General features: G+C 37.3%; 1 protein-coding gene across 21 annotated transcripts in view; it reads right to left on the minus strand.

The window, feature by feature from the left end:
- Positions 1-7278: 7278 nt before the first annotated feature.
- SCMH1 (Scm polycomb group protein homolog 1) overlaps positions 7279-25845 on the minus strand; it is a 162367-nt gene continuing 143800 nt past the window's right edge. For 17 of the 21 annotated variants that reach the window (XR_012488523.1, XM_074305449.1, XM_074305438.1 and 14 more), the window contains 2 exons: positions 11041-11183; positions 7279-9450 (listed from right to left, as the gene is read on the minus strand). Coding sequence is in view for 19 of the 21 variants with exons in the window: in XM_074305449.1 (XP_074161550.1) it covers positions 9325-9450; positions 11041-11183 (269 nt within the window). In the remaining 2 variants the exon portion in view is untranslated. Of the gene's footprint in view, positions 9451-11040; positions 11184-25845 lie in introns of those variants that run through there. The other 4 variants (XM_074305443.1, XM_074305454.1, XM_074305442.1 and 1 more) reach the window with 2 other exon arrangements.

Here is a 25845-nt window from a genome sequence, read left to right on the forward strand (position 1 = left end):
CAATTAATGGGGAATCAGGGGAGGGACTTTTGCTTCAGGATAGAAAATAAAATGCTGCCTTTGGAGTTTCAAAAGTGTGTCTACTCACCTAGTGACCCATTCTTGCAAGAATGTAAAATAAATCTTTCTTGCATTCATCAGTGAGTCAGTGGTGTTTTTGTTAAGATACTTTGTTTCTTACAATTCTGAATGAGATGAGGTGAGATCTTTCAAGACAGTTGTGAAAATTGAGTAAGGCTTCATCTACTTCAGAGTTCGAGTAGGCCTGAAGGACTCTGAAGGGCATTGCCTTCCCCTCCTACGACATCTCCCTATTTCATCCAAATATGGGCAACTATGTACTTATTGGTCAAGTTCAATTTCATGGGTAGATCTCGCGTTTAGAATGTAAGACTCTCAGCCAATGAGGATGAGGGTCAGTGGTGGGAGGGGGCGTTTTGCGTTAGGGATTAAAGGTGCTGTCCTGCCCACAGGAGGCGCTTCCTCTCTTCGATAGTCTACTCGAAGAGTGGGACGCCCTTCTCGCGAGAATGTACAATAAACTTTGCTTTTCTCTAGAGCTCTCTCCAGCTTTTTTATTAAATGGTGTTCCCTCACCATTTCCGTACCACACAATTCCAACAAGGTTTCTTAACAAGCAAAATTACATCAGAGTGTCAGAGAAATAATTCTTTTATATATTTCAATCTTGTACATTCCTCCTAGGCCATATAAGTTAAAAAACATGATGCCATGCTTCCTTCAATGTCATTAAAAATTGAACATACTTAAATTCACACATTCCCTAAGGAAACAAATCTTATCAAACAAATTGTAGGGAAGCTAAATCAGATTATAGATTAAATTACATTTAGAGGATTCACAAACAGGCTGGGTAAAAAGGAGGATTTTTACTTGTAACTGAACAAGATGGAGTGAGATCTCTCAAGACAGTTGTGAAAATCAAGTTAAGGCTTCATCTACCCCAGAGTTGGTATAGACCTGAAGGTCCTTGGGCATTGACTCAAGGACATACCTAAATTTCCTTCCTGCTGCTCTCTCATGACATCATTTTCTTCCTACCTCAATCAAATATGGGCAGTTATGTACTTATTGGCCAAATTTCAATTTCCTGGCTAGTTCCAGAATTTAGAGTGTAAGACTCTCAGCCAATGAGGATGAGGGTCAGTGGTGGGAAAGGTATTTGCATAAGGGACTATTTAAAGTGTAAAACTATTTAAAGTGTAAAACCTACCCCAAAGGTGCTTTCTCCTTTTGATTGCTTGTCTAACTAGAGAGATAATTGATTCTCTGGAGAACGTAGAATAAACTTTGGTTTTGTTCCTAGAGAGCTCTCCAGCTTTTTTTAATAAGTGGTGATCACTCGCCATTCTGAGCCACACAACTAAAGAATCAGGTACAATTGAGATTCTTCCTCAGGTTTCTTTATCTAAGAAATGTTTAAGGCTTTAAGTAAATTTTTGCATCCCAAAGAACAAATTTTGATCAGGTGATTAATGTTAATTAATGTTAATACAGATTTTTAGTTAACCAAAAATTTTAAGAATTATCCCAAATCCTGAATAATAAAAGGAAATAAAAAATTTCCAAAACAATTTCTTAGTTGACAAATCCAATGGCCCTGTTTCATGCTTCATTTTATTTGAATACTCTCTAATCTTTGACACTGTTAATCTCTAATCCTTATCTAACCTTTCTTTGGAAAACTTTCCAAATCCCCCTTAATTCTATGGACTTTCTTCTGTTGGTTATTTCTAATTTATCTTGTTTATATCTTGTTTGTACATAATTTTTGCAGCTTATCTTTTCCATTAGACTGTGAGCTCCTTGAACATTTCAAGAAATATTTTGTCTTCATATTTCCATCATTCTGTCTCCTGAAGAGATCATAAAAAAGGGAAAAGGACCCACATGTGCAAAAATGTTTGTAGCAGCCCTTTTTGTAGTGGCAAAAATCTGGAAACTGAGTGGATAACAACTGGGGAATGGTTGAATAAGTTATGGCACATGAAGGAAATGGAATATTATTGTTGTATAAGAAATGATGAACAGGCTGATTTCAGAAAAGCCTGGAAAGATTCACACCAATTCAAGGGAAGAGAACCAAGAGACCAGCAACAAAGATGATCAACTGTGATGGACTTGGCTCTTTTCAATGATGAGATGATTCAAGGCAATTCCAGTATATTTGTGGTGGAAAGGGCCATTCACATTCCAAGAGAGAACTATGGAGACTGAATGTGGATCAAAGTATAGTATTTTCACCTTTTTTTGGGTGGTATTTGCTTTTTTTCCTTTTGATCTGATTTTTCCTGAGCAGCATGATGAATACAGAAATATATTTTGAAGAACTGCACGTTTAACCTATAGTGCATTGCTTGCTGTCTAAGATAGGAGGGGAAGGGAAAGGAGAGAAAAAAATTTGGAACACAAGCTTTTGCAAAAGTGAATGTTGAAAATCATCTTTAAAAAGTTATACTGGGGAAAATAGAAAGATCAAAAACCAGACAGAACCAATGCTTGGGGGTTATTGAAACAATGATAAAATGACAAAAGAGAGAAGAAATTGCTACTCCATTCTTGTTTTTATTCTCTACCAAGCAATCCTCCAAAATGTCTTGATGAACAAGAATACTGGGGCAAATCTAATAAGATGAAATAGGTAAAGACATCAAAATCTTATATTGGTTCAATAACTTGACTTCATAAGTAAAGGGTGAGAAATATATGGTTAGACATTAGTTTGTTTGCAAAAGACCTAGGGTTTCAATTCCATTCAGCAACATAATGTAGTAGCCAAAAAAGCTTGTGCAAACTTAAAATTGCAATTAGATTCACAGCTCTCAGGAATAAAGAGATAAGATTCAGTGGTACTACATCCTGAACAGACCACATTTAGAGTGCTGTTATAGAGTTCTAACCACTAGAAGATAGAAAGTACAATGATAAACTAGAGAATGATCAAAGGATGGTAACAAGGATAGGCAAGGGCTTCAGGTTCATGGCATATGACAATCAGATGAAGAGATTGGGCAGATTTGTTGTTGTTGTTGTCATTTCACTCAACTCTTTGTAACCCCATTTGTGGTTTTCTCAGCACAGATACTGGAGTGGCTTGCCATTTCCTTCTCCAGCTCATTTTACATGTGAGTAAAATGAGGCAAACAGGGTCACAGAGCTAGTAAGTGTCTGAAGCTTAGCTTACAGATTCAGGGGATATGATATTAGTTCTTTGCATATTTAAGGGGCTGTAATGTGGAAGAGGAATTAAGCTTGTTCTGTTTTGTATCAGAGGACACAAGAAGGAACAGTTGGCAGAAATAATTTAGTTCAAGAAGTTCTTGATACTAAAAAATGAGAAAGAGCTGGAGGAAATGATAATCATTATAATAATTTCATACATAAGTTTCATCAATCTAGATCATTCAGCAGAATGAGCACAGCAAAAGAGCCTACAAAACTGTAACCATCAAAAAGGTAACTTAGTTATCAAGTGGGGGAGATAAAGAGTTTTAAATGCAACAATGATTGGCAATGAGAGACTTGTTTACAAAATCTTATGGATAGTGGGAAATTTATGAACAGTGTCACCTTTTGAAACAGTATTCAGTGGAAGTAAAAAAAAAATGTTTAAAGAAGCTTGATGAGAGATCCAACTCAGGGTAAGAAAGAAGATGAATATCTATCATCTATGATATTCAGTTGGATGAAAAACTACAAAAGTCATGAGTTGCTGTGTGTTTACATGTAAAATTGACATGTAACCATAGCCTGACTCATGTTCAATAGTTAACTCTTGAGATATTCAACAAATCCTTATAGCAAATATTGATACGTTAGCATTGCTAGGTCTTATCATTGTAGCGAGTGGTAAATCAGCCCAATTTGGCCTTCACCTTTGACTCCCTTCAGCCATAGAAGGCCCAACCCCGTATCAGCCAGGGTTCTTTAGAAATGTATAATTTTAAATGACACATATAAAGTAAATCCTTAAAAATTTTATTAGTGTTATTAATTTTGGGGTTAATTTTTAATGTCCTTACTGAGGTACAAAACAATGCTATGGTTATGCTCAAAGTTTAAAAAGGCAAACTGTGTAACTTAAAACTTTAAGATTTCAGCTACTGTATGTAATTTACCATGTACTTCTATCATATGCACCCATCTTTATTAATGTTTTAAGTTACACAAGGACTTTGTAATCACTCTTTGTATATATGTATATGTGTGTGTGAGTACACACAAAAATGTGTGTATATGCACATCATGTATATACTACATATAATATATATATATAACATACATACTATACCTAAGTCTTTACATTTAACCATATTAAATTTCATTGATCAGATTCTGCTCAGTGTTCTAGCCTGTAATGATCTTTGTGAATCTTGACTTCATTTGGTTATTCAATAAGTAAACTGCATACAAGGAACTGGGTATACACATAAAAGTGAAAGTCTCTGCCTTTAAAGAGCCTATGTTATATTAAGGGAATTTAATTTGTATAGACTTATGTTTTTAAAACTACAAAGTAGCTTGGGGGTGAGGATGGGAGAAAGATGAGTTATCAGGAAAGGTCTGATGGAGGAGGGGATGGCTGAGTGAAGCCTCGTAGAGAGCTTAGATTCCAAAAGAACCTTAGTTTAGGCCCTTGTTACTTCTTGCCTAGGTTATTGAGATAGGCTCCCCTTTGGTCTCCTTGCCTTTGATCTCTTTCCTCTACACTACACATTCCACATAGCTGCCAAAGTGGTATATTCTCCTTTGCTTAAAAAGTCCATTTATTGCCCCTAGCATCAAATATAAACTTGTTTGGCATTTAATGCTCTTTTCCACCTGGCTGTAGTCTATCTTTCCAGATTTACTGTCACTCCCCTTCACACACTTTGTGATTCAAGCCAAACTCATCTACTTGTCTCTCACACAAGGCATTGTGGTTTTACACAAGCTGCCTCCATGCCTAAAATACATTTCTTTCTTATCCCTATCTCTAACAATCCCTAGTTTAAGATTCCTTTCAAGTGCCACTACTACATGAGATCTTTTTTGATCTCCCCTTCCCTAGCTGCTAGTGCCTCCCCCCAGCCAATGATATACCTATTTTACACACACACACACAGAATGTATACATTATTTCCCCTTCCTCCTGCCCATAGTATACAAATTTCCTGGGAATAAAGACTTTAATTTTTGTCTCTCTCTCACACTTAGCACAGTGTCTAGCATATAGTAGGTGCCTAATAAATGCTTTATGATTATCTGACAGGTAATGAAGAAGAGCATTCCAGGTACGGTTACATAGACTTGCCAAATACTGGGTGTAGCAAATGCTTGGATGTAAACCTGAGAGAAAGATAGGAGTCAGAGAGAAGGAAAGGAATTTAACTGCCAAACAAATGAACTACTAGGTAATGAGGAGCCAATGAAGTTTCCTAAGTGGGGGTGGTTATAAATTAGATCCATATTTTAGAAACATCAATTTTGCAGATGTGTGGAGAATGAAATGAAAAAAGACTACAATTAAGGAAACTAATTAGATCATAAAAGCCAGGGATAGAATGGTAGTAAACAGAAGACTGAGATGAGACATGCTGGGGAGATAGTGTCAACAAGACTTACACCTGATTGGCTATGGATAATAAGGATAAAGAGGAGAGCATGAATCTGAGGTTAAGAACCTGAGTAACTTGACAGAAAGTAATACTGGACACAGGAAATTAGGAAGTGGGTGGTACATTTAGGAGGGAAGATCACAAGTTACAATGTCAAGTTATCCCTCTGTGCTTTGTCGCCTAAGAATTCTGATGAAAGGCACCGTCTATGTCTTTATTCATATCATTGACAAATATATGTTAAACAGCACAGATCCTAGGGGATCTACTAAAGGAAGACCTCCTTCCAAAGTGACATTAAGCTACCGAGACTATTCCTTGGGACTGTCTCAACATTTAGCTAGCTCTGAATCCATCTAATTTTATTATTATTTAGCTAAAGATGTGCATCTTTTTCATTTGATTTTGTTGTTTTGGCCCTATCTTAGGTAAACCATGTAGAAAGCATTCTTCTCACTAGGCCCCAGTCAGTGACCAATTATCAAATGCTTATTGAATACTCTTAGAGGAGAATAACAACTGTACACCCCATATCCCATAGGGCTTTGGGAAATTGGCATATGTGTCTCTTGTTAATTTTCTTTTTGGGGAGTGAGGTGGGATTGGTTATAGTGGTGGTGAAAGACCTACCTTAGTTGGTTGTCACAGTAAGAAGTCCTGCCAACAGCAAAGGAGTTGGACCAATGTCACTGTTCCACTGAGATCTCTCTGAAAGGCAAGCTGGTGGAAAGCAACTGCAGGGAGGGGCATCTAAGGATCCTAAACCTTTCCTCTCCCCCAAGAGATCTATACGTACCTGATTATAAAGTTGTTCTCATCAACTCCAAAACCCATTTTCCTCTTATGGTTCTATGGGTTATGCATGTTCAGCTCTGTCACCACTTGCTTTCCCATTAAAGGGAGCTGATTCGGTACCCTCTGGACAGATATGATCCCGGGGCATCTTCATGGCTTCACCTCACAAAGCAGGCAGACTTCAGTTCAATCTGTTTCCTCCAGTCATCTCCCACCCTCCAATTCACTTAATGTAAGTCTTCTCAAGGCCCAGTTTTGGAAAGTAGTGCTAATTTTCACAAATCCTCTGAGGCCTAAGTGGAAAGTGTCTGTTTCCTTTTCACAATTAATATCCCTAAAGCAGCCCTTTATCACATTCCTTCTTGAATTATATTAATCTACATATATATCACTATTATGAAAACTCCTTGGAATTGCACTGGGACCAGGTCGATGTTTTCAGTGCTAAATAAATGTCCTATGAAATGAACTGAATGGAGCCATATCCCAGAAAAAACTTGATTCTTTGGCTTTGGTCTGTGTCTACTTACTCCATTATTGTCAGAAAAAAAAAAAAATTATTCTGGTATGCCTCCTTGCTCCTCTCCATTTAGCCAAATTTTCTCTCTCTTTTATCAAGTGGCACCTACAAACCATTCTGATCTGCTCCATCTCAAACTCCCTGTTGTTATTTCACATACCTGTTATTCCTTAACTATTTTGTCACATTGTTTTTTTCCAGTGGCAATTGGGGGTAAGTGACTTTAACCCCACACAGGCCACATATCATCTTAACCAGACTGCAAATTTCCTCAGGGGTTTTTTGTTTTCACCTGACACAAAGTAAGCTTCAAAATGACTTGATTGATGATTAATGAGACCAATGTTTTTTTTTGTTTTGTTTTTTTTATTTCTTCTTTATAAACAAATTGACATAAAAGGAATCTGGGTGAGAGCATCAGTGAGACCATGGGTAGCACTCTGTTCTATTAACCCAGTGACAAATGATGTTTATGGACAGCTTGTGAAATCAAACTCTTGGACTGGGAGACCAATGCTGGCAGCAAGGCTGCTTCAGAGGTGCTGGCAGCCACGTTGCCTTGCTTGTGTTGGAAGGGGAGGGGTGGTGAGAGAAGAATGAATTAAAGGAGGTGAGGGAAGACGAGAAGAAAGAGGGTTGTCTGGCCAAGCCAGAGGCAAGTTCATTGCTGGGTGCCAACTGACTATTCTCCCCAAACTTGGGAGTACCTGAAATGATTTATACCGTTCTTAGACATCTAATGGGTACCCCCTTCCTACCTCAATTTTCTTGATTCTTACAAATCATCTGATCCAAATCCCAGAGAGGCAGCTAAGGAGCAGAGGATGATGTGAAGGGGAACATACTGAAGTAGGACCCCTTGATGCCTTAAGCACTCTTTGAGGGATTTTTATCATTAGATTGAGTAAAAGAGAATCAGGACTGAAGGTAGAAAAGTGAATGGCCCTCTGTACTGACTAGGGAGTTAGATTCCAGGGCTGCCCTTGAACCTCTTCTACAGGGGCCTCTGGGGACTGTGGCTGGCTTTCCAGTCCCACCAGAAGAAAAATGTTTAACCTTCATAAGTCCTCTGGAAAGGGGCTAAGATCTTTCAGGGCTGAGGGAGAGAAAAGGGGGGTGGAAGGGGAAGATTATTGGTAGTTTTAAGTCTTATTCCTCCTCCTGCCCACTTCCTAGCCTCTAGATTGGAATGGATGAGAGCTGTGGATCACTGCACAGGTGCTGGAAAAAAATAAATAACAATAGAAAAGACTTACAAAAAGAAAACATTTGCACCATTAGTAGGGAGTATGTAGCAGGGGGAAGGGTTGTGGTGCACTAGGGAGGCCCCATGGGATGATGTAGGGTAGGGCCATGCTACTAACTTGATAGAAAACTCCCAAAGTCTGCACCTCTCAGGGTAGGGCTACTGGCAGTGGAGCTGGCTAGCACCACAAGGCCTAGTACTCTTGTTCTTTAAGCAGTGCCCACAATATGTAAGTGCCTGGTCTCAGCTCCTTAATCAGGGGCTCAGTCCATTCCCTCCATGCAAGGCCACACCACCCGGAATAAATACAAGGGGATGTGGGCCTCTGAATCAAATGTTGCTTCACTAGCTCCAGGTACCTTCTCTCTGTAGGGAAGGGTTGGGACCAGTAGATTTGGGGAAGGAGGAAGAGCAGTACCAATCCCAGATGAGAAGGTGGCAAAACTCCCCTGTCCCTCCAGAGGAATGAGTGTAGCAGGTGAATGGACAGTTCCTTCTCCTCTCCTTGGCCCTTCATGGAAGAGCATGTCACTGGAGGGAAAAGCACACATTTCAGAGTGACCAGCCTCAGTGAGGAAAGGGAGAGGGCAGGGGAATAGACTGGTCAATGTGGGGAGGGGAGGGAAAAGGAAGGAGACTGCTCCTTAAACAGCTTCCTGGAGTCTCATAGCCCTCTGTCAAGACAACCAGCCCAGGAGTAGCACAAGAAAAAAGCCAGCTTGGAGGAAAGAAGCCAGGCATTTCCGATCAGGTAATAAAAAATCCAGGTGGCCAAACCAGCTATCCAATGCATTCCCGTCTGGAGTCTTCCATCGGCACAGAAATGGGATAGCTCTGCAAACTTCCCCGGGAGCCGCCCATGAACAAGACCATTAAATTCACCTTTGTGGTTGGACAGCCCTCTTCAGGGCCAGGGGCAGAGCCTGTTTTTCCAGGAACCTGCTGGGTGCTGGGCAGGGGTCCGGAGGTGTGCGTGCGTGCGTGCGTGCATACAAGGGGCAGGGAGGGGTGCCTGCTTGACTTGGAGGCCCCCAGAATGATGCTGCATTGTGCTGGGCTGCACTGAGCCATGGGGGCCTCAAGCAGGTGTGAGCTGGGCCTCTGGGGCTAGGCAGATGGGAAAGATATCCTTCTCCAGGGGTTCTTCAGAACTTCCCTTGCTTTAGTCTGTCAATGTGGTAGGTGAGCTTCAGCGCTGGGCCCAGCTTTAGCCCCATGTACTTCATCATCATGTCACTGCGGAGGAGGAGCAGGGCCTTTCCGTCAATCTCCTGCCACCAGAGAAAGGGGAGTTAACAGAAGTCAGATAGTAGTTCCCTTAGAATTAAAAGCAGGCATAACAGTTATAGGAGCCTTCAAAAATCAAACAGAGATATTAAGGTGTTGCCTGGTATATCAGATATCACATAAGGATTACTCAGGTCTCAAGTTGTCCTTTCTTCCTCCTTGAGGCTACTTAAATGCTGGAGAAATAATTATTTGATTGGAGACCACATCAAAAATAACCTTAATCATGGCAATATATTTAACACTAAGAGCTTGGTGTTTGGAGTCTAAATTCGAAATTCAGAGTTGGAGTCAGGAAATATAAGTCCAAATCATAGTTCCAACACTTATTGTGTTTAACTCTGGGTAAATTTATCTTTCTTCCCTTCTGTGAGGTCACATGTAAAATGGAAATGATATAATTTGTACCACTTCCTGAACAGGGTCCTTTACAAACCTTAGTGTGCTATGTTAAAGGGTTTACAAAGTACAGTTCTTCTCTGGCATTTGAGGCTTTCCATTATGCCCCACTTTACCAACTCCATCTTGTCTTCCAGTGATTGGCTTTTCTCCTCATTGTCACATGAACATTCTGCTCTTCTCTTGGCCTCTTCTTTTCATTGAGCCTCTTCAAATGCCATTTGTCCTTCTGGGCATAGCTTAAGCCCAATTTGTCCTGGAATCTATTCTAATCTGTTGCTTCCTTACTATTTAAAATTTGTATATTAATGAATTACATATTCTCTCACATGAAGAGACAGCAACAGTGTGGGAAGAATGTCAGACCTGGGAGACAGGAAAGGTGGCTGTGGATCCTAGCCACTTACTAAGTGGTTGTGGGAAAGCTTTTGGGTTTCTTGAAGCCTCAGTTTCCTTATCCATAAAATGAGAATAACACCTACTTCAAAGAAGTGCTTGGTAATTCCTAAAGTGCTACACACATGAAAAATTTTATTATTATTGTTCTCCACTATTTTGTATGTATTTCATCTCCCAATTAGACTATGATGTCTACATCAGCAGAAGCTGGGTCTTTTCCCTTTGCATTTCTTATGGTGTCTGTCTAGCTCTAAGATGCTAACAGGTGCTCAACAGAGTATCTGTTAATAAATTGGCTGATAGAACTTTGGACCCAATTAGAGGGGACACTGTTTCCTCTGTAGTTTAAGAAAAATGAGTCAATTAATGAATAAGGATTACTGGGAACTTACTATGCACCTAGACTTGTACCAGGTTTTAGAAAAGAGGTTCTTAAATCTTTTCTAAGACAGAGGCCCCTTTTTGACAGACTAAAAAAAGCCTTTGGATGCTTTCTCAGAATAATAGTTTGTTGCCCATAATTGATGGGAATGCTAAATATCAGTTATATATTTAATGAAAAGAAAGATGTAAGTCTTTTCTCCCACAATTCCAATTTATTTCCAGATCCCTTAGGGGTTCTTGGACCCCAGGTTAAGAACCTTTGTGGTTAACTATTCAATGCTGAATAGTTAAACATAATGCCTGCCATCCAAAAGCTTACTGTCAAACTGCTAAGATAAAACTAACACACATAAATCAAATTCCATCTGAGATAGGTCCAAGAAGAGAATTACATGTTTTCGAAAGAGGTCAGCATGGGGTCCCAGCTGAGGATCAGCTTCTCTGACGAACTTCATCACATCTTCTACCGTCCAAGAGGAGGGGTCCCGGCTGCTCAATCGTGATGGGTCTCGGGATCCCAAATATCGATCAGAACCTATCAGATAGTAATATGAAATATTAAAGTCACATCATCTGCTTAGTCACATACAAACATGAAAATGTTATAAGCTAATAATTACTAATTTAATTTACTAATTTTAAAAAAAGACCAGCATTTATACTAAAATTTTTAAAAGACCAGAATTTATAGATCCAATAGTATTCACAGACTCTCAAAGTTTAAATTAATCTAAGAAGTCATCTAATCTAAGCTCACATACCTCCATAGGAATTCACTCTATAATTGTATAATAGCTGTTGGCCTTCCTTAGTTTTAAGGTCTCAAGTGATAGAGAACTCATTAGTTTCCAAGTCAGTTCATTTTAAATCTGAAAAAATGCTTTTAATACTTGGAAATTTTTCTTTATATCACACTGAAATCTATTTTTCTGTAATTTCTGCCCTCTGGAATCAAGGTGAGCAAAATCTAATCCCTCTTCTACAAGACAATCCTTCAAATACATGGAAGAAACTTGACTATCAACCAAGTCTTCTTTTCTCTAAACTATGTATAATACTCTTATATGGTCTTCATCTATCATGAAGCTGAAGCTTTTCATTACTCTGGTTACCCTCTAGCTTGTCTATTTTTAAAGATCCCTTTGAAACCCATTCTTTAAATTTCCTGTGGGAGGATTCCCGGAAGCATTGATTTAAGATGGCAAAAGGGCTCTTAGAGAAGTCAGTCATAATATCATGCCAGTCTACATTATGATTTGGGACACAGGATCAAGGAAAGTCTTTTACAAATGCAGGCTTAAACAGCTGGTCCAGTTTCCCACAAAAGTGACTCCTCTTAAGGAGGTAACCTATTCCTCTAACTTTCCCTTTAAAAAACAAATAAACAAGCAAAAAAAAAAAAGTATCACTCTTCTTCCAGTTAGTTATCAATTGCAAGCTCCTTTCAAGGAGGGATTGCTTCATTCTTTGTATCTTTTTCCCCAGAGTGACACAGTGTCTGGTGCTTAGTAGTAAATACTTAATAAATGCTTATTGACCAACTGATTGAAGGAGCTGAAAGGGACCTCAAGAGACCATCTAGTCCAAATCCTAATTTTATAGATCAAAAAACTTAAGTTCAGTGTAGTGAAATGATTTAGATAAATTCAAGCATCTTGATTTATGAGAGTAATTATGGCCTGTACAGCCTAGGAGTCAGAATGATACATGTTTAGGTCCTGCACATTCTGGGTGTGCAACCATGAAAGAGTTACTTAGCCTCTCAGTGCCTCAGGAAATTCTCTTAAGGTACTAAATTGCAGTAGAGTTGTTGATCTGCATTGGTAGGAATTTCCTATACCAGAGAAATAATATAGGTCGGAGTCCCCATCCCAAAAATAGATAAGACTGATATAATACTAATAAAGAAAGTTTAGGGAATGTCAATTCATAGCAACACAACATTTACTTACTAAGTGTCTATTATGTGCAGGGAACTGTGCTAGTTGTTTCTAGAAATAAACCACACAGTCCCTAGTGCAGGAAAAGAGAGGTAACTGTAATATACAAATATCACACATTTAGTCAACCATTGTATGCAGAGTCCTAGAGTCCTCTAACAATCTGAGGTTGATCTCATAGTGAGCTGCTACATTCTACTACTTGGTACTCTTTTGTCAGAGACAGACTCTTGGACATCATTGGCCGAGTCTGGAAATATTTCTTGTTCTTCTCTCTCTGGCCATTTACTCTTTTCTCATTGTCTTTACTGCTACTTGCACTCTGCCTTTATAATATCTGTTCAGGTTTTTCCTATCCTATCAAATAACCTGCTGGCAGTGGTGAAACTAGTCCTTGGCATGTGTTGCAATTAATTGGTGTAATAGAAATGAGACACTCTCCAGATTGTTCCAATGCCTGGACCTAAAGAGTTGGAGTTTGAACTTTTTATTAGCTGGGAATCTTACCTAAGAAATTCACTCAGGGCCCTTCAACATCTCCTACTAGAGAAGGAGGCAGTATATCTGGTAAACAGAACAGGTTTGAAATAAGCGTATGGTCTACTTTGCCCATTCTACCAAGCCTGTTTGAACCTCACCTTCAAAGCATTGGACCATAGAATGTGAGAAGTTTTTGAGATCATCTAGTCTAATTACTTCCAAATTGTCTTTATTTCAGAATGCCACCTCTGTTCCTGATCTGAGTATGTCAGTAGGGCTCTTAGGCAGACAGTGGGGAACCTTTATTTATCAGAGTTTGAAAAGAGCTTGAAATCTCAGCCCCATTTAGAGAAAGATCTGTTACTCTGCTCTATCCCAGTACCTTCAGTCCCATCAAACATGTCTCCAAAATAATTGTAACCTAGGTATTGGTTCCTATACCTGTGCTCTAATTTTGTTCAAATACTGTACCATACTACCACACCATAACATTTCTGGTCCTATGCCTAGAAATAGTAGAAAATAGTACCAAGTGGGTGCCCCGGTTATTAATTTCTAACACAATGGTTGCTATGTTGTTTGAAATGCTCAATATCACTTACTCTTTTGCCAGAAGATTCTTGGTCAATTACCTTTAGTTTCTTGAAAGTATGACTACATTAAATAATTGCCAATTACATATCAAAATTACAGAATAATGAAATTGGACAAGACCTCAGAAATATCTATCCTAACCTTTTTTTCTGTTCCACACTCCACATATGAGGAGAGAGATGAGTGATTTGGCCTGGGTCATACTATTAGTAAATGGCATAGAAAGGCCTTTAACTCTGAACTTTTAACTAAAAACCCTGTATTATTCTACAAGCTCATGCTTTCTTTTGGGAGCGCTAATCACTCAGCCATCCCTTCACCTTGGGAGAATTTCTATATTTTGGTTTATCTTGGATTCTTCCTCTTCCTCACTTCTATCCAATCAAGAAGTCCTACTAATACTGCTTTTGAAATATTTCTTCAAGAAAACAGCCCTAGCAGTCCCTGATTTTAATATATTATACATACATATATATATTAATATATTATAAAATTGTAATTATCAAAACAATTAGGTATTAGGTAAGAAACAGGAAGTCAGAATAATACACAATAGTTTAGATACATAATATATGGAATATATGAAACTAGTATTTGATAAGCTCCCAAATCTCAGATACTGGGGCAACAACTGACTCTTGTCACGTTCTCTTGATTCTACTTATTTCATTTAGCATCAGTTCATGTAAGTTTTTCCAGGCTTTTCTGAAATCATCTTGCTCATTATTTCTTATAGAACAATAATATTTTATTAAATTCTTATACTATAATTTATTAAACCATTCCCCAACTGATGGGCATCCACTCAATTTCTAGTTTCTTGCTACTACAAAAAAGACTGATACAAACATTTTTATACATATGAGTCCTTTTCCCTTTTTTATGATCTCTTTGGAATACAGACCCAAACTAGAGTAGAAAAACTGCTAGATCAAAGGGTATGCACAATCTCTGTGCATAGACTTTTGGGCATAGCTTCATATTGCTCTCCAGAATGATTAGATCAATTCACAATAATGTCCCAGTTTTTACACATCCTCTCCAACATTCAACATTATCTTTTTCTGTTATCCAGTCTGAGAAGTATAAAGTGGTACCTCAGAGTTGTCTTAACTTGCATTTCTTCTAATCAATAGTGATTTAGAGAATTTTTTCATATGACTAGAAGTGGCTTTAATTACTGTCTTAAAATTGTCTGTTTACATCCTTTGATCATTTATCAACTGTAAAATGGCTAGTATTTGTATAAATTTGAGTCAATTGTTTCTATATTTTAAAAATGAGGCCTTTTCAGTTCCAATGGTCTTGTGATAGAGATAGCTATCTGCACACAGAGAGGACTGTTGGAATTGAGTGTGGATTACAACATAGTATTTTCACTTTTTTGTTGTTGTTCGTTTGCATTTTGTTTTCTTTCTCATTTTTTTCCCTTTTTGATCTGATTTTTATTGTGCAACATGATAATTGTGGAAATATCTATATTAGAATTGCAGATATTTAACATATATCGGATTACTTGCCATCTAGGAGAGGGAACAGGGGAAGGGAGGGAGAAAAAAATTTGGAACACAAGGTTTTTGCAAAAGTGAATGCTGAAACTATCTATCCATATGTTTTTAAAAATAAAAAACTTAAAAAAAAAAAAAAAAGAAAGAAATGAGGCCTTTTATTAGAAACATTGGCTGTAAAAATTCCTTCCCAGCTTACTGCACTCTTTTAATCTTGGCTGCACTGGTTTTGTTTGTGCAAAACCTTTTAAATTTAATATAATCAAAATTATCCATTTTGCATATCATGATGTTCTTTAGGGACCATAAATTCTTCCCTTCTCCACTGATCTGAGAGGTATACTATGCCTTGTTTCTCCTAATGTGCTTTTAGTATTACCCTTTAGGTCTAAATCATGAAACCATTTCAACCTTACCTTGATATAGAGTGTTAGATATTGATCACTGCCTAGTTTCTGCCATACTATTTTTGCAGGGAAAATAAGAACTTTAATAAATTACTGATACAGGTGTGATCTGTGATTCATTAATTCTGGAAAGCAATTTGGAACTATGCCTCCCCAAATTATAAAATTGCACCATACCCTTTGACTCAGCAATATAAATAGTAGAGATACACTCCAAAGACATCAAAAAGAAATGGACTCATTTATACAAAAATGTCTGTACCTCTTTTTTTTTGTGTAACAAAAAATTAGAAACTACAGTAGTATCCATTAATAGGGAAATAACCAAACAAGTATGGTTATATGAATGTGATGAAGTACTATTGTACTATAAGAAATAAAAAAGGAGATGGTTTAAGAAAAACACTAGAAAAACAGATTCAAAGTGAAGTGGCCATAACAAAGAAAACAATATAACAATAATACTGTAAAGCTAATCAATTTGTTTTTGTTTCCTTATTTTTGATTTTTATTTTCAGTTCCAAATTTTCTCCCTCCTTTAACTTACTCCCCCAACCACTGAGAAAGCAAGAAATAAGATGCCCATTATACATATGAAATGATGCAAAATACATTTTCACATTAGCCATGTGGCCAAAAAAAAAAAAAAAAAAAAAAAAAAAAAAAAAAAAAAGGAAAAAATGCTTTATTATAAAAAAATTTTATTTACACACACAGATATGTATCATTTATTTCTCTGTTATAGCCTTCTATAAACTATCAGATACATAAGGGAATGATTTTCTATCATTCCTAGCACAATAGTACCACCACATAGTAGGCAGTTAATAAAAGACACCGGGCTAAGTTATCATAAGCCTCACCTGCAGATACTGTGTAGGCTCCAGAATTGGTAACTTAATCTTTTGTCTTCCACCTTCCTTGGGGCATCCTCAGAGTCAAAGCTGATACATAAGGAGGCAGGACACAGGGAGGAAGCAAAAGCAATGGCTCCTCAACTATTACTAACATGTCATAGTACTCTTTCCTTTCCAAAACCCATTTATTTCTTAGTCTAACTTCACTTATTAAATACCTATTATGTACCAGGCATTGTTCTAGGTGACGGGGATAAAAAACAAAACAAAACAAAACAAAAAAACAAAACAAAAGGTGAAACAATCTCTCCTTACGCAGATTATATTCTATTAAGGAAGAGAATAACTCTGTGTGTATGTGTGTGTGTGTGTGTGTGTACATTTGTGTGCTTGTATAACACATACAAAACAAATACAAGCGACAAGATAGGTGGGGAGAAAGGAACCAGTGATTGATGGCAGGGTAAAAGTTGGAGAGGAAATCAGGAAAAGCTTCATATAGAAGATGATTCTTCAGCTGTTGTCTTGAAGGAAGAAAATTTAATTAGGTAAAGGTAAGAAAAGAATACATTCTAGACATGAGAGATAATCAGTGAAAAGTCATTGAGACAGGAAATGGGAGTTCCATGTTTAAAGAACAAAAAAGTCACTCTATTTGAATCATAGGATATAGAAAGGGGAGTAACATATGAGGTTGGAAAGAGCTTGAGTACAGTACATAAAGAACATTAAAAGCAAAATAGGAGAGTTCATATTTTATTCCAGAAGCAAGAGGGAATAAATGGAGCTTTTTGTGCAGGAAAGAAATAGACAAATATGAGCTTTAAGAAAGTCTTTTTGGTAGCCATGTAAAGGATGGATTGGAGAAGGGAGGGACTTGAAACATAGTTAAGAAACTAAGATGGTAACTAAATGAACAGAGAAAAAGGATCTAAGTGAATATTATGAAGGGAGAAAAATCAAGATATGGTAACTGATTGAATATGTGATAGATCATAGAATTTAGAGTAGGAAGAATTCTTCCAACTCAATCATTTTACAAATTAGGAAAAAGGAGATCCAGAGCATTTAAATGATTTATTCAAGACCATATCAAGAGAATAAGTCTAGGATCCAATAGCTGCTTTCTACAGACAAAAAATATGATCCCCTTTGCTATGAACAGGAGACATGGAAAACTTCTATAATATGCCTGAAAAAATTCAATAAGTTGGTGGGGGGAAAAAATATGAAGAGGTCTTTTAGCCTAACTTCTTCATCTTTGAGATACTGACATAGAGTCTCAGAGAGTGATTTCTCTGAAGTCATGTAACCTGATCCTAATTGCAGTACTCTTTCCATGACTTTGTTTTCCTAGCTTTGCTATTTGCCACTTATAACTTTGGACATTTTTCTCTCTGAGCCTCAGTTTTCTCTTTCATAGAATGAAAGGAGTAGAATAGAATGATTTATAAGGTCCCTGCTAATTCTAAATGCTAAGATTGTATAATTCCCACATTCTAGCTATATTAATTTCTTTCGCTATTTTTGCAAGTAGCATTTAGAGATTCAGATGGAGGTTTGGAGTTTCCCTAGGAGTCAATGAACCCAAAGTGTCCCCAAAACCATGCTACAAATCCTTCTTGAGCTGTGGGGCTCTTAATGATTACATCCTAATAATTAACCCACAAGAAGCAGAGCAAAGATGGCAGAAGGAAAGCAGAGATTTGCTGACCTCTCCCCCAAAACAGCTTCAAATTCCTTTAAATAATCATTCTAAACAGACTTTAGAGCATCAAAACACCCAAAAAGATAGAGTAGAACACTTCCTTGCTGAAGACAACTTAGAAGATCAGCAGGATAAATCTGTGGCACAAGAGTGGGAGTCCAGTGTGCAGTCCCAGTGTAAGCTGCATCAGCGCAGCCTCAGCTCCAGACTCAGTCCTACCACTCTAAAGCATGAATGGGCCTTGGGCCTCTGAATCAGTAGCAGTACTAATGGTTTCCAGATTCTAAGCACAGAGATTACCAAAAATTACTTGGAAGATCAGCTAGAAAAGTCTGTTTGTAGGGTGAAAGGGCTTTGGGAAACCAACAAATGAGGAATAGGTGTGGGTGATGATGGCAGTGGCAGCTTTTGGAGATTTCAGGTCACAGTAAGTCTTTCTGCTAGCACTGGAGGACTCTGTTACTTTAGCACACTAGATCTTATAGGTACAATGGGGCAGGGGCAGAAAAGAGTGCTTGTGGTCAGATCCCTAGAATGATTTCTGAAAATAGTTTGGGACAGTGCACCCCTCCACCTTAGAAACAGAGCCTTACTTTAGCAGAGAGTTAAAAGTCAAGTAATAGGCTGGGAAAATGAACAGACCATAAAAAGTTACTATGGTGACAAGAAAGATCAAAACACACATTCAGAAGAACATAAAGTCAAAGCTCCTACATTCAAAGCCTCCAAGAAAAATGAGAATTGATCTCAGACCATGGAAGAGAGCAAAAGGGATTTTGTAAATCAAGTATGAGAAATAGAAGAAAAATTGGGAAAAGAATTGAGAGGGATGCAAAACAAAACAAAACAAAACAAAACAAAACCCACAAAAAATCTAATAATAAGAATGCCTTAAAAAACCAAAATTGGCCAAATGGGAAAGGAGGTACAAAAGCTCATGGAGGAAAATAATTCCTTCAAAGTTAGAACTGAGCAAATGGAAGCTAATGACTTTATGAGAAATCAAGAAATAATCAGACAAAACTAAGAATGAAAAAATATAAAACTGTGAAATATCTCACTGGAAAAAACAATTGTTCTGGAAAATAGATCCAGGAGAAATAATTCAAAAATTATTGGTCTACCTGAAAACCATGATAAAAAAGAGCTTTGATATTATCTTTCAAGAAATTATCAAGGAAAACTATCCTGATATTCTAGAATCTGAGGGTAAAATAGAAAGTGAAAGAATCTACTGATCATCTCCTGAAATCCCAAAATGAAAACTCCCACGAATATTATAGCCATACTCCAGACTCCCAGATCAAAGAAAAAATATTACAAGCATGTAATATTCTAGTATTCAAGTGTAGTGAGACCACAGTCAGGATAACATAATATTTTAGCAGTTTCTACATTAAAGGATCTGAAGACTTGGAATATGATATTCCAAAAAGTAATAGGGCTAGCTTACAACTAAAAATCATATACCCAGCAAAACTGAGTATGAGTATGAGTATCAGGAAAGTGATATGATAAGGGACTTAATAAGATTTATATGTTTACATTCCTACATGGGAGGATATTTGTAAATTTGTAACTCAATAGCACTTTCTCATTTTTATGCAGTTTGAAAGAGTATACATATATATATATATATATATATATATATATATATATATATATATATATATATATATATGGATAGAGATAGATATATAAATGAAGGGAACAGGTGTGAGTTGATTATGAAGTAATGATATCTAAAAAAATAAAATTAAGGGGTGAAAGGGGAATGTGCTAGAAAGGGAGAAGTGGAATGGCATAAATTATCTGCAATAAAAGAGGCAAGAGAATATTTACAAGGGAGAGGAAGAAGAGAAGGGAAAGACCGAGTGAACCTTACTCTCTTAAGAAGTGGCTCAAAGAGGAAATAACATGTACATTCAATATGAGTATAAAATCTGTCTTACCTGCAGCATAGTAGAAGGGGAAGTACATACTGGAAGAGGGAAAGGGGGATAGAAGAGTAGCCATTCTGGGGAAGGGGATGACTAGTAGCAAAACACTTTTTGTGGAAAGTCAAGGTGAAAGAAAAGAGAGAACAGAACAGAATGGTTACAGTTAGCAATAATTTTGAAAAGAATTTTGAAGCAAGTTTTTTTGATGAAAGCTTCATTTTTCAAATATATAGAGAACTGAATTAAATTAATTTTTTAAAAGAGTCATTCCCCAATCTATAAATGATCAAAAGATATGAACTATGCCTAAAGGGTTATAAAATCAGGTATATCCTTTGACCTAATAGTACCATTAATATGAATCTCAAAAAAGATTTTTTAAAAAATGAATAGGATCTATATGTAAAAAATATTTATAGCAGCTCTCTTCTCAGGGCAAACAAATGGAAATCGAATAGACGTCCAACAATTTGGGAATGGCTGAATTGTGGTATATAATTATCATGGAATATTATTATTATTTTTTTTAAGTTCAATAGGATTTTATTTTTCCAATTATACATAAAGGTATTTTTCAACATTAATTTTTGTAAGATTTTGAGTTCTACTGGGAAGTGAATGTAAATTGTTAGCACTACTGTCTATCTACCCAGGTTACTTATACCTTCGGAAGCTAATAATTAATGTGCAACAAGAAAATGGTATTTACACACATATATTGTATCTAGGTTATATTGTAACACATGTAAAATGTATGGGATTACCTGCCATCGGGGGGAGGGAGTGGAGGGACGGAGGGGATAATTTGGAAAAATGAATTAAAAAAAAAATGATTAAAAGGGAAAAAACACTAAAAAAATCACAAGCAAGCAAACAACAATAAAAAAAGTGAAAAAAAAAAAAAAGATTTTGAGTTCTAAAATGTTTTCTTCTCTTCCTCTTTTCCCTAAGAGACAGCAAGCAATCAGATATAGGTTATACAAGTACAACTATTTTAAACACATTTCTGTATTAGTCATTTTATGGGGGTTGGGGGGGAAGGGAAAAAAAGCAAACAAACAAAAAAAAAAAGTAAAAATAGTGTGTTTTGATCCACATTCAGTCTCCATAGTCTCTCTCTGGCTGCAGATGGCATTTTCCAATCCAAGTCTATTGGAACTGTCTTGGATCAGTGTTTTGCTGAGAAGAACCAAGTCTATAATGGTTGATTATCACATAATCTTGCTGTTACCATGTACAGTATTCTACTGGTTCTGTTAATTTCACTTAGCATCAGTTTATATAAGTCTTTCCTGGCTTTTTGAAATCAGCTTGCTCATCAGAATATTATTGTTTTATGGGAAATGATGACCAGGATGCTCTCAGAAAAATCGAGAAAGTCCTCCACGAACTCAAGAAAAGTAAAATGTACTATGTATGCATAAAGTAATGGCAATGTTATGGGATGATCAGCTGTGAATGATTTTGCTATTCTGAACAAAACAATGATCCATGTCTACACTGAAAGATTTATGATAAAAAATGCCATCCATATCCAGAGAAAGAACTGATTGTGTCTGAATACAAATTGAAGCATACTCTTTTTATTTATTTATTTATTTTTACTTTACTTTTCTTGAGGTTTTTTTGGGAGGGAACATGACTTTTATAGAAATGTTTTGTACAACTTCACACTTTAAAAGGGGGTGGAAGGGAAGGGAGAGAATCTGAAACTCAAAGTTTTAAAAACAAATGTAAAAAATTGTTTACATGTAACTGGGAAAATAAAAAAAATATTACAATGTTAAAAAAACGACTCACAAATTCCTTATGTTTCATTATGTTTAATATTCTACTGTAGATTCACCAAAATACTGCTATGAAAGGGAAAGGCCATATGGTTTAAACAAAAAAGAATCCATAAGTTTGAAGATCTGGGATTTATTCCCCTGCCAACTACTAATTATTTGCTTACCCTTCGGCAACAAATAATCATCAGGTACTTTTTATAGAAAAATACTAAAAGAAAAAAAAGTTATATACCAGTAAACTTTTTAAGTGGGTAACAAGTTCTCTAAGCCTCATCCATAAAATGGAAAATAGAATACTATTTTGAAAATGAAATTAGATATCAATAAGGTAATTTGTAAAATGTAAAGTTCTACACAAATGAGTTACTATTATGCAAGGTAGATCCATTTCAGACTCTATACGAGGAGGCTCTGTATCTGAAGTACTGTGTTAGGGAAATTGCATATTACAAACACTAAAAAGAATGTAAGTCCTATTATATTTTAGTAGATACACATATAATATGACTAATATATCAAAGTATCCATCTATTAACCCATTGTCCACCACTGTTTTCTCACAGAAAGGAGCCACCAAAGACTGTTTCTGCCTTGTAGGTGAGGTTCCTGAGGCAGTGACTTACTTATTACACTGGGGCACTGACATGCTCTGAGCCCACCAGAAGTTGCTTCTTAGCTTTGCTCATTTTTTACTTAATCTAAAACTACCAAGTACCTAGTTGAGGGTAACTATTATTTCAATTTCTGTTTATGATTCAATGTGTTCTAAAGAGCAAGACTACCTGTGATAAATTATGCAGACACTTTCCAACCTGTATAAAGGTTCTTATGTTAAAGGAGCCAGCCCACCAGAGTACTACAATGTTCTGCTACTCTCAGCACCAGTGGAGTAAAGTACTGGCTGGACCTTTAGAGGACCATATAAGATCTGTACTTGATGGGAATCTGGTCTCTGTCTGACCCTCGGCCTGTGATCATTAGCAAGGCTGTCCTAGTATAAAATGTACCTAACTGCTTTTGGAAAGATGGCAAAATTTTTATCTATACTACAAAGCAACTGCTTGCCAGGAAAATTCATTGATGTAACCAGTGATAATGTTCAATGTTCCCCCCCCTTTTTTTCTGAAATGCTGCTACTTTTTTGGGGGGAGAGGGGGTATTCTGAGTGTATAAGGCACACTTTGAACGAGACTGCTTGATGGAAACAACCTCAGACTGATATTTTCTTCTGTATCTCAGTAGAGGGCACCAATTCCAAGCAGTTAGTAAACCTAGTTTGTGAGGGACAAATCCTCAGAGTTTTCCAGAGAGACCAACTATACAAATCTAAACTCTTTTATGGAGGGTGGAGATCAGGTGTGATCACATGCCTAACCTGCTGATGGATAAAATCTTCAGTAAGCATTAATCTTCTTTTCCCTAAGACTGATTGGTCCTACCACCCAGATAGATCCACAACAAAATCAGCTTTGTGTCCTTTCTCAGAAAGGGATCCAAGACAAAGAAGTGAGGATGACCTTGAGAGTATAGAGGATTCAAACTGGGGTTACTCTAAGAACACAGATCTGAATACATAACAAATCCAACTCAGATTTTTAGTAGCACTTTGAGGTTTTCAAAATACTCTAGTAACAACACAGTGAGATATTCAGCACAAATGATCTCTAGTCTCCAAACCCAGCCCTCTTTCTACTACTTCAAGCTGCCATCATTGGGATGCAAGGACAGAAACCTCTGTGATTTTAAGCAACTTTATGATTCTGAGGGTAGGGGTGCTTACATATAGTATGCACCTAATTGATGTTTGTTGAATAGTATTGAAAAGAGCAATTTTGAAAAAATCATTTTAAGAGAGAAGTTGACAATATAATTTATTCAGAAGACACCAGGGCAGGATGCTGGTACTTGTCAGAGGAAGAAAGACCTTAGGGCAATAAGCCTGGAGAAGACCAAGGGAAAACAGACCGGTGGCTTCACTAGGCTAAGTCCTAAAAAGAAAAACTCCTTCTCTTAATGTATATCAGCACCTACTGGCAATTAGTTTGATAATCTATAAAATAGGGACAATAGTATCTGTTAATACCTAGCTGATTATATTATTGTAAAGCTCTAATGACATAATGCACTGGAAGCCCTTTGCAAACATTCTAGTATTCAAAAGAATCAATTAACAGTTACCTCAGGCAGAAGAACAAACACTGGGCCTATGATTTCATTAATACAGAGTGCTATCTACTGGGTGAGGAAACTCCCTTTATAGGTCAGAACCAGTTGCCAGGGACACTAAGAGGTCAGATAGCCAAGAAGTGACCCCCAGGGCTGAGAGTGATGATCAGTACTTGGAGTAAAAATCTGTTTTTTAGCCATTGCTGGGATCAGGGCTCAGCAGAGTTCCTTGCACAGTATCTCAAGGTCTCTCTTAAGAACTTTAAAATCAATTGTATGACATGGGAGACACTGGTCTAGATCTGCCCAGCACATCATGTCCTCATCAGAGGAGCTGTGCTGTATGAGCAAAGTAGAATTGAATTAGCCCAAAGGAAATGCAAAATATGCAGAAGCCACCCCAAATATTCATATTTATTTGTGCCTGACCTATGGCACAGCCTTCCAAACTCACTGGTCTGATCAGCCACAGTCAGATATATTGTTAACTCGATTCTAACATGGTGATGTCAATTTGGTCCTCTTCAAGAACAGAGGACAACAACCAATTTAAAGCAGGCATTCAACAGAGAGTGAAGGTCTGACTAGTGGCTCCCAGTCCAGGGCAAACTCCAGAAAAAACAATATAGGGAGAGAAAAGGCTGGGTGGAAAAAGTGCCCCCATCTTCACATCCATCTCCACATATAATTGAGCAATTCTGCTTAGTTAAATGTAGAGGGCTGGAACTTTGAAAAAGCATACTTAAGATTCAGTATAGTTGATGAGATAACAATTGTCTAGCTAAAGATGTATTCACTCTAGTCAAGTACATATATTTAAGGTAATATGGTGACATGCGGGCTCTCCTCACAAGCTGTGGTTGGGTTTGCTCTGTGTGAGGTAATAACGTGATTATACTGGAGTGTTTAAAGTTTAAAGGAGTCACAGAGGACTCTCAGTCTCTCAGCCTGGGCGACCTCAGCCACAGAGGAGACTTCAGGCTCCAGACTCCAGAGGCCAGACTCCATCTTTGGCCAGACAACTGCTTGCTCTCTTGCCTCCTGCCTCCTTCACTTCATTTCCCAACTAAGCCCAAGGCCTAGGGCTGATCCCAAGGCCCACCAGAAAGCTAGCCTGGACATTACAGTTAAAGGGCTTGGCTCTCAGGACCAGATGAGAAGGCTCTGTAACTCTTTTGTGTCCTCAGCCTATCTTTTCTTGGATGATAGTGTACCTCATACCAGTGAAGAAGTAGATTTTGGAACTAATTTTGCTCAGAGACCCAAAAAGGTTATATATGATGGAATTGAAGGCGATGGTTTCATCAATAAATATGCATTCTAAAAGCTGCAACATGGTATATAGTAGGAAAAAACTCTGGATCTGATACCAAAAGAGGCTCAAATTCCTGCTCTGTTACTCACCACATGTATGATCTTGAACATGACACTGAAGTTCTCTCCACTGCAATTTTTTCTTGTAAAATTAAAAAGGTGAACTAGAAAGAGGATTTTTAAGGTCCTCGTGATCCAAATGAGTGCTATCCCTTTCAAAGGAATACACTTGAGCACTTTTAGAAATCACAGAATCTCTGTATTGGAAAGGATATCAGGGTCATTCGCTATCTGAACAAAAATTCCTTCTATAATATCTCCAATAAGTGATGTAACTGAAAACTCATTTACTTCCTGAAAGCTCATTTCACTTTGGGGTAGCTTTAATTTTCAGGAAGTTTCTATTTTTTCTATGGAGCCCAAATCTGCCTCTCTTCAACTTCTATCCACTGGTCCTAGCTCTTCTCTGTGGCCTCTTCACATGGCAGCTCTG

This window comes from Sminthopsis crassicaudata, chromosome 3 (assembly GCF_048593235.1).
Source record: "Sminthopsis crassicaudata isolate SCR6 chromosome 3, ASM4859323v1, whole genome shotgun sequence".
Classification (NCBI taxonomy): Eukaryota; Metazoa; Chordata; class Mammalia; order Dasyuromorphia; family Dasyuridae; genus Sminthopsis; species Sminthopsis crassicaudata.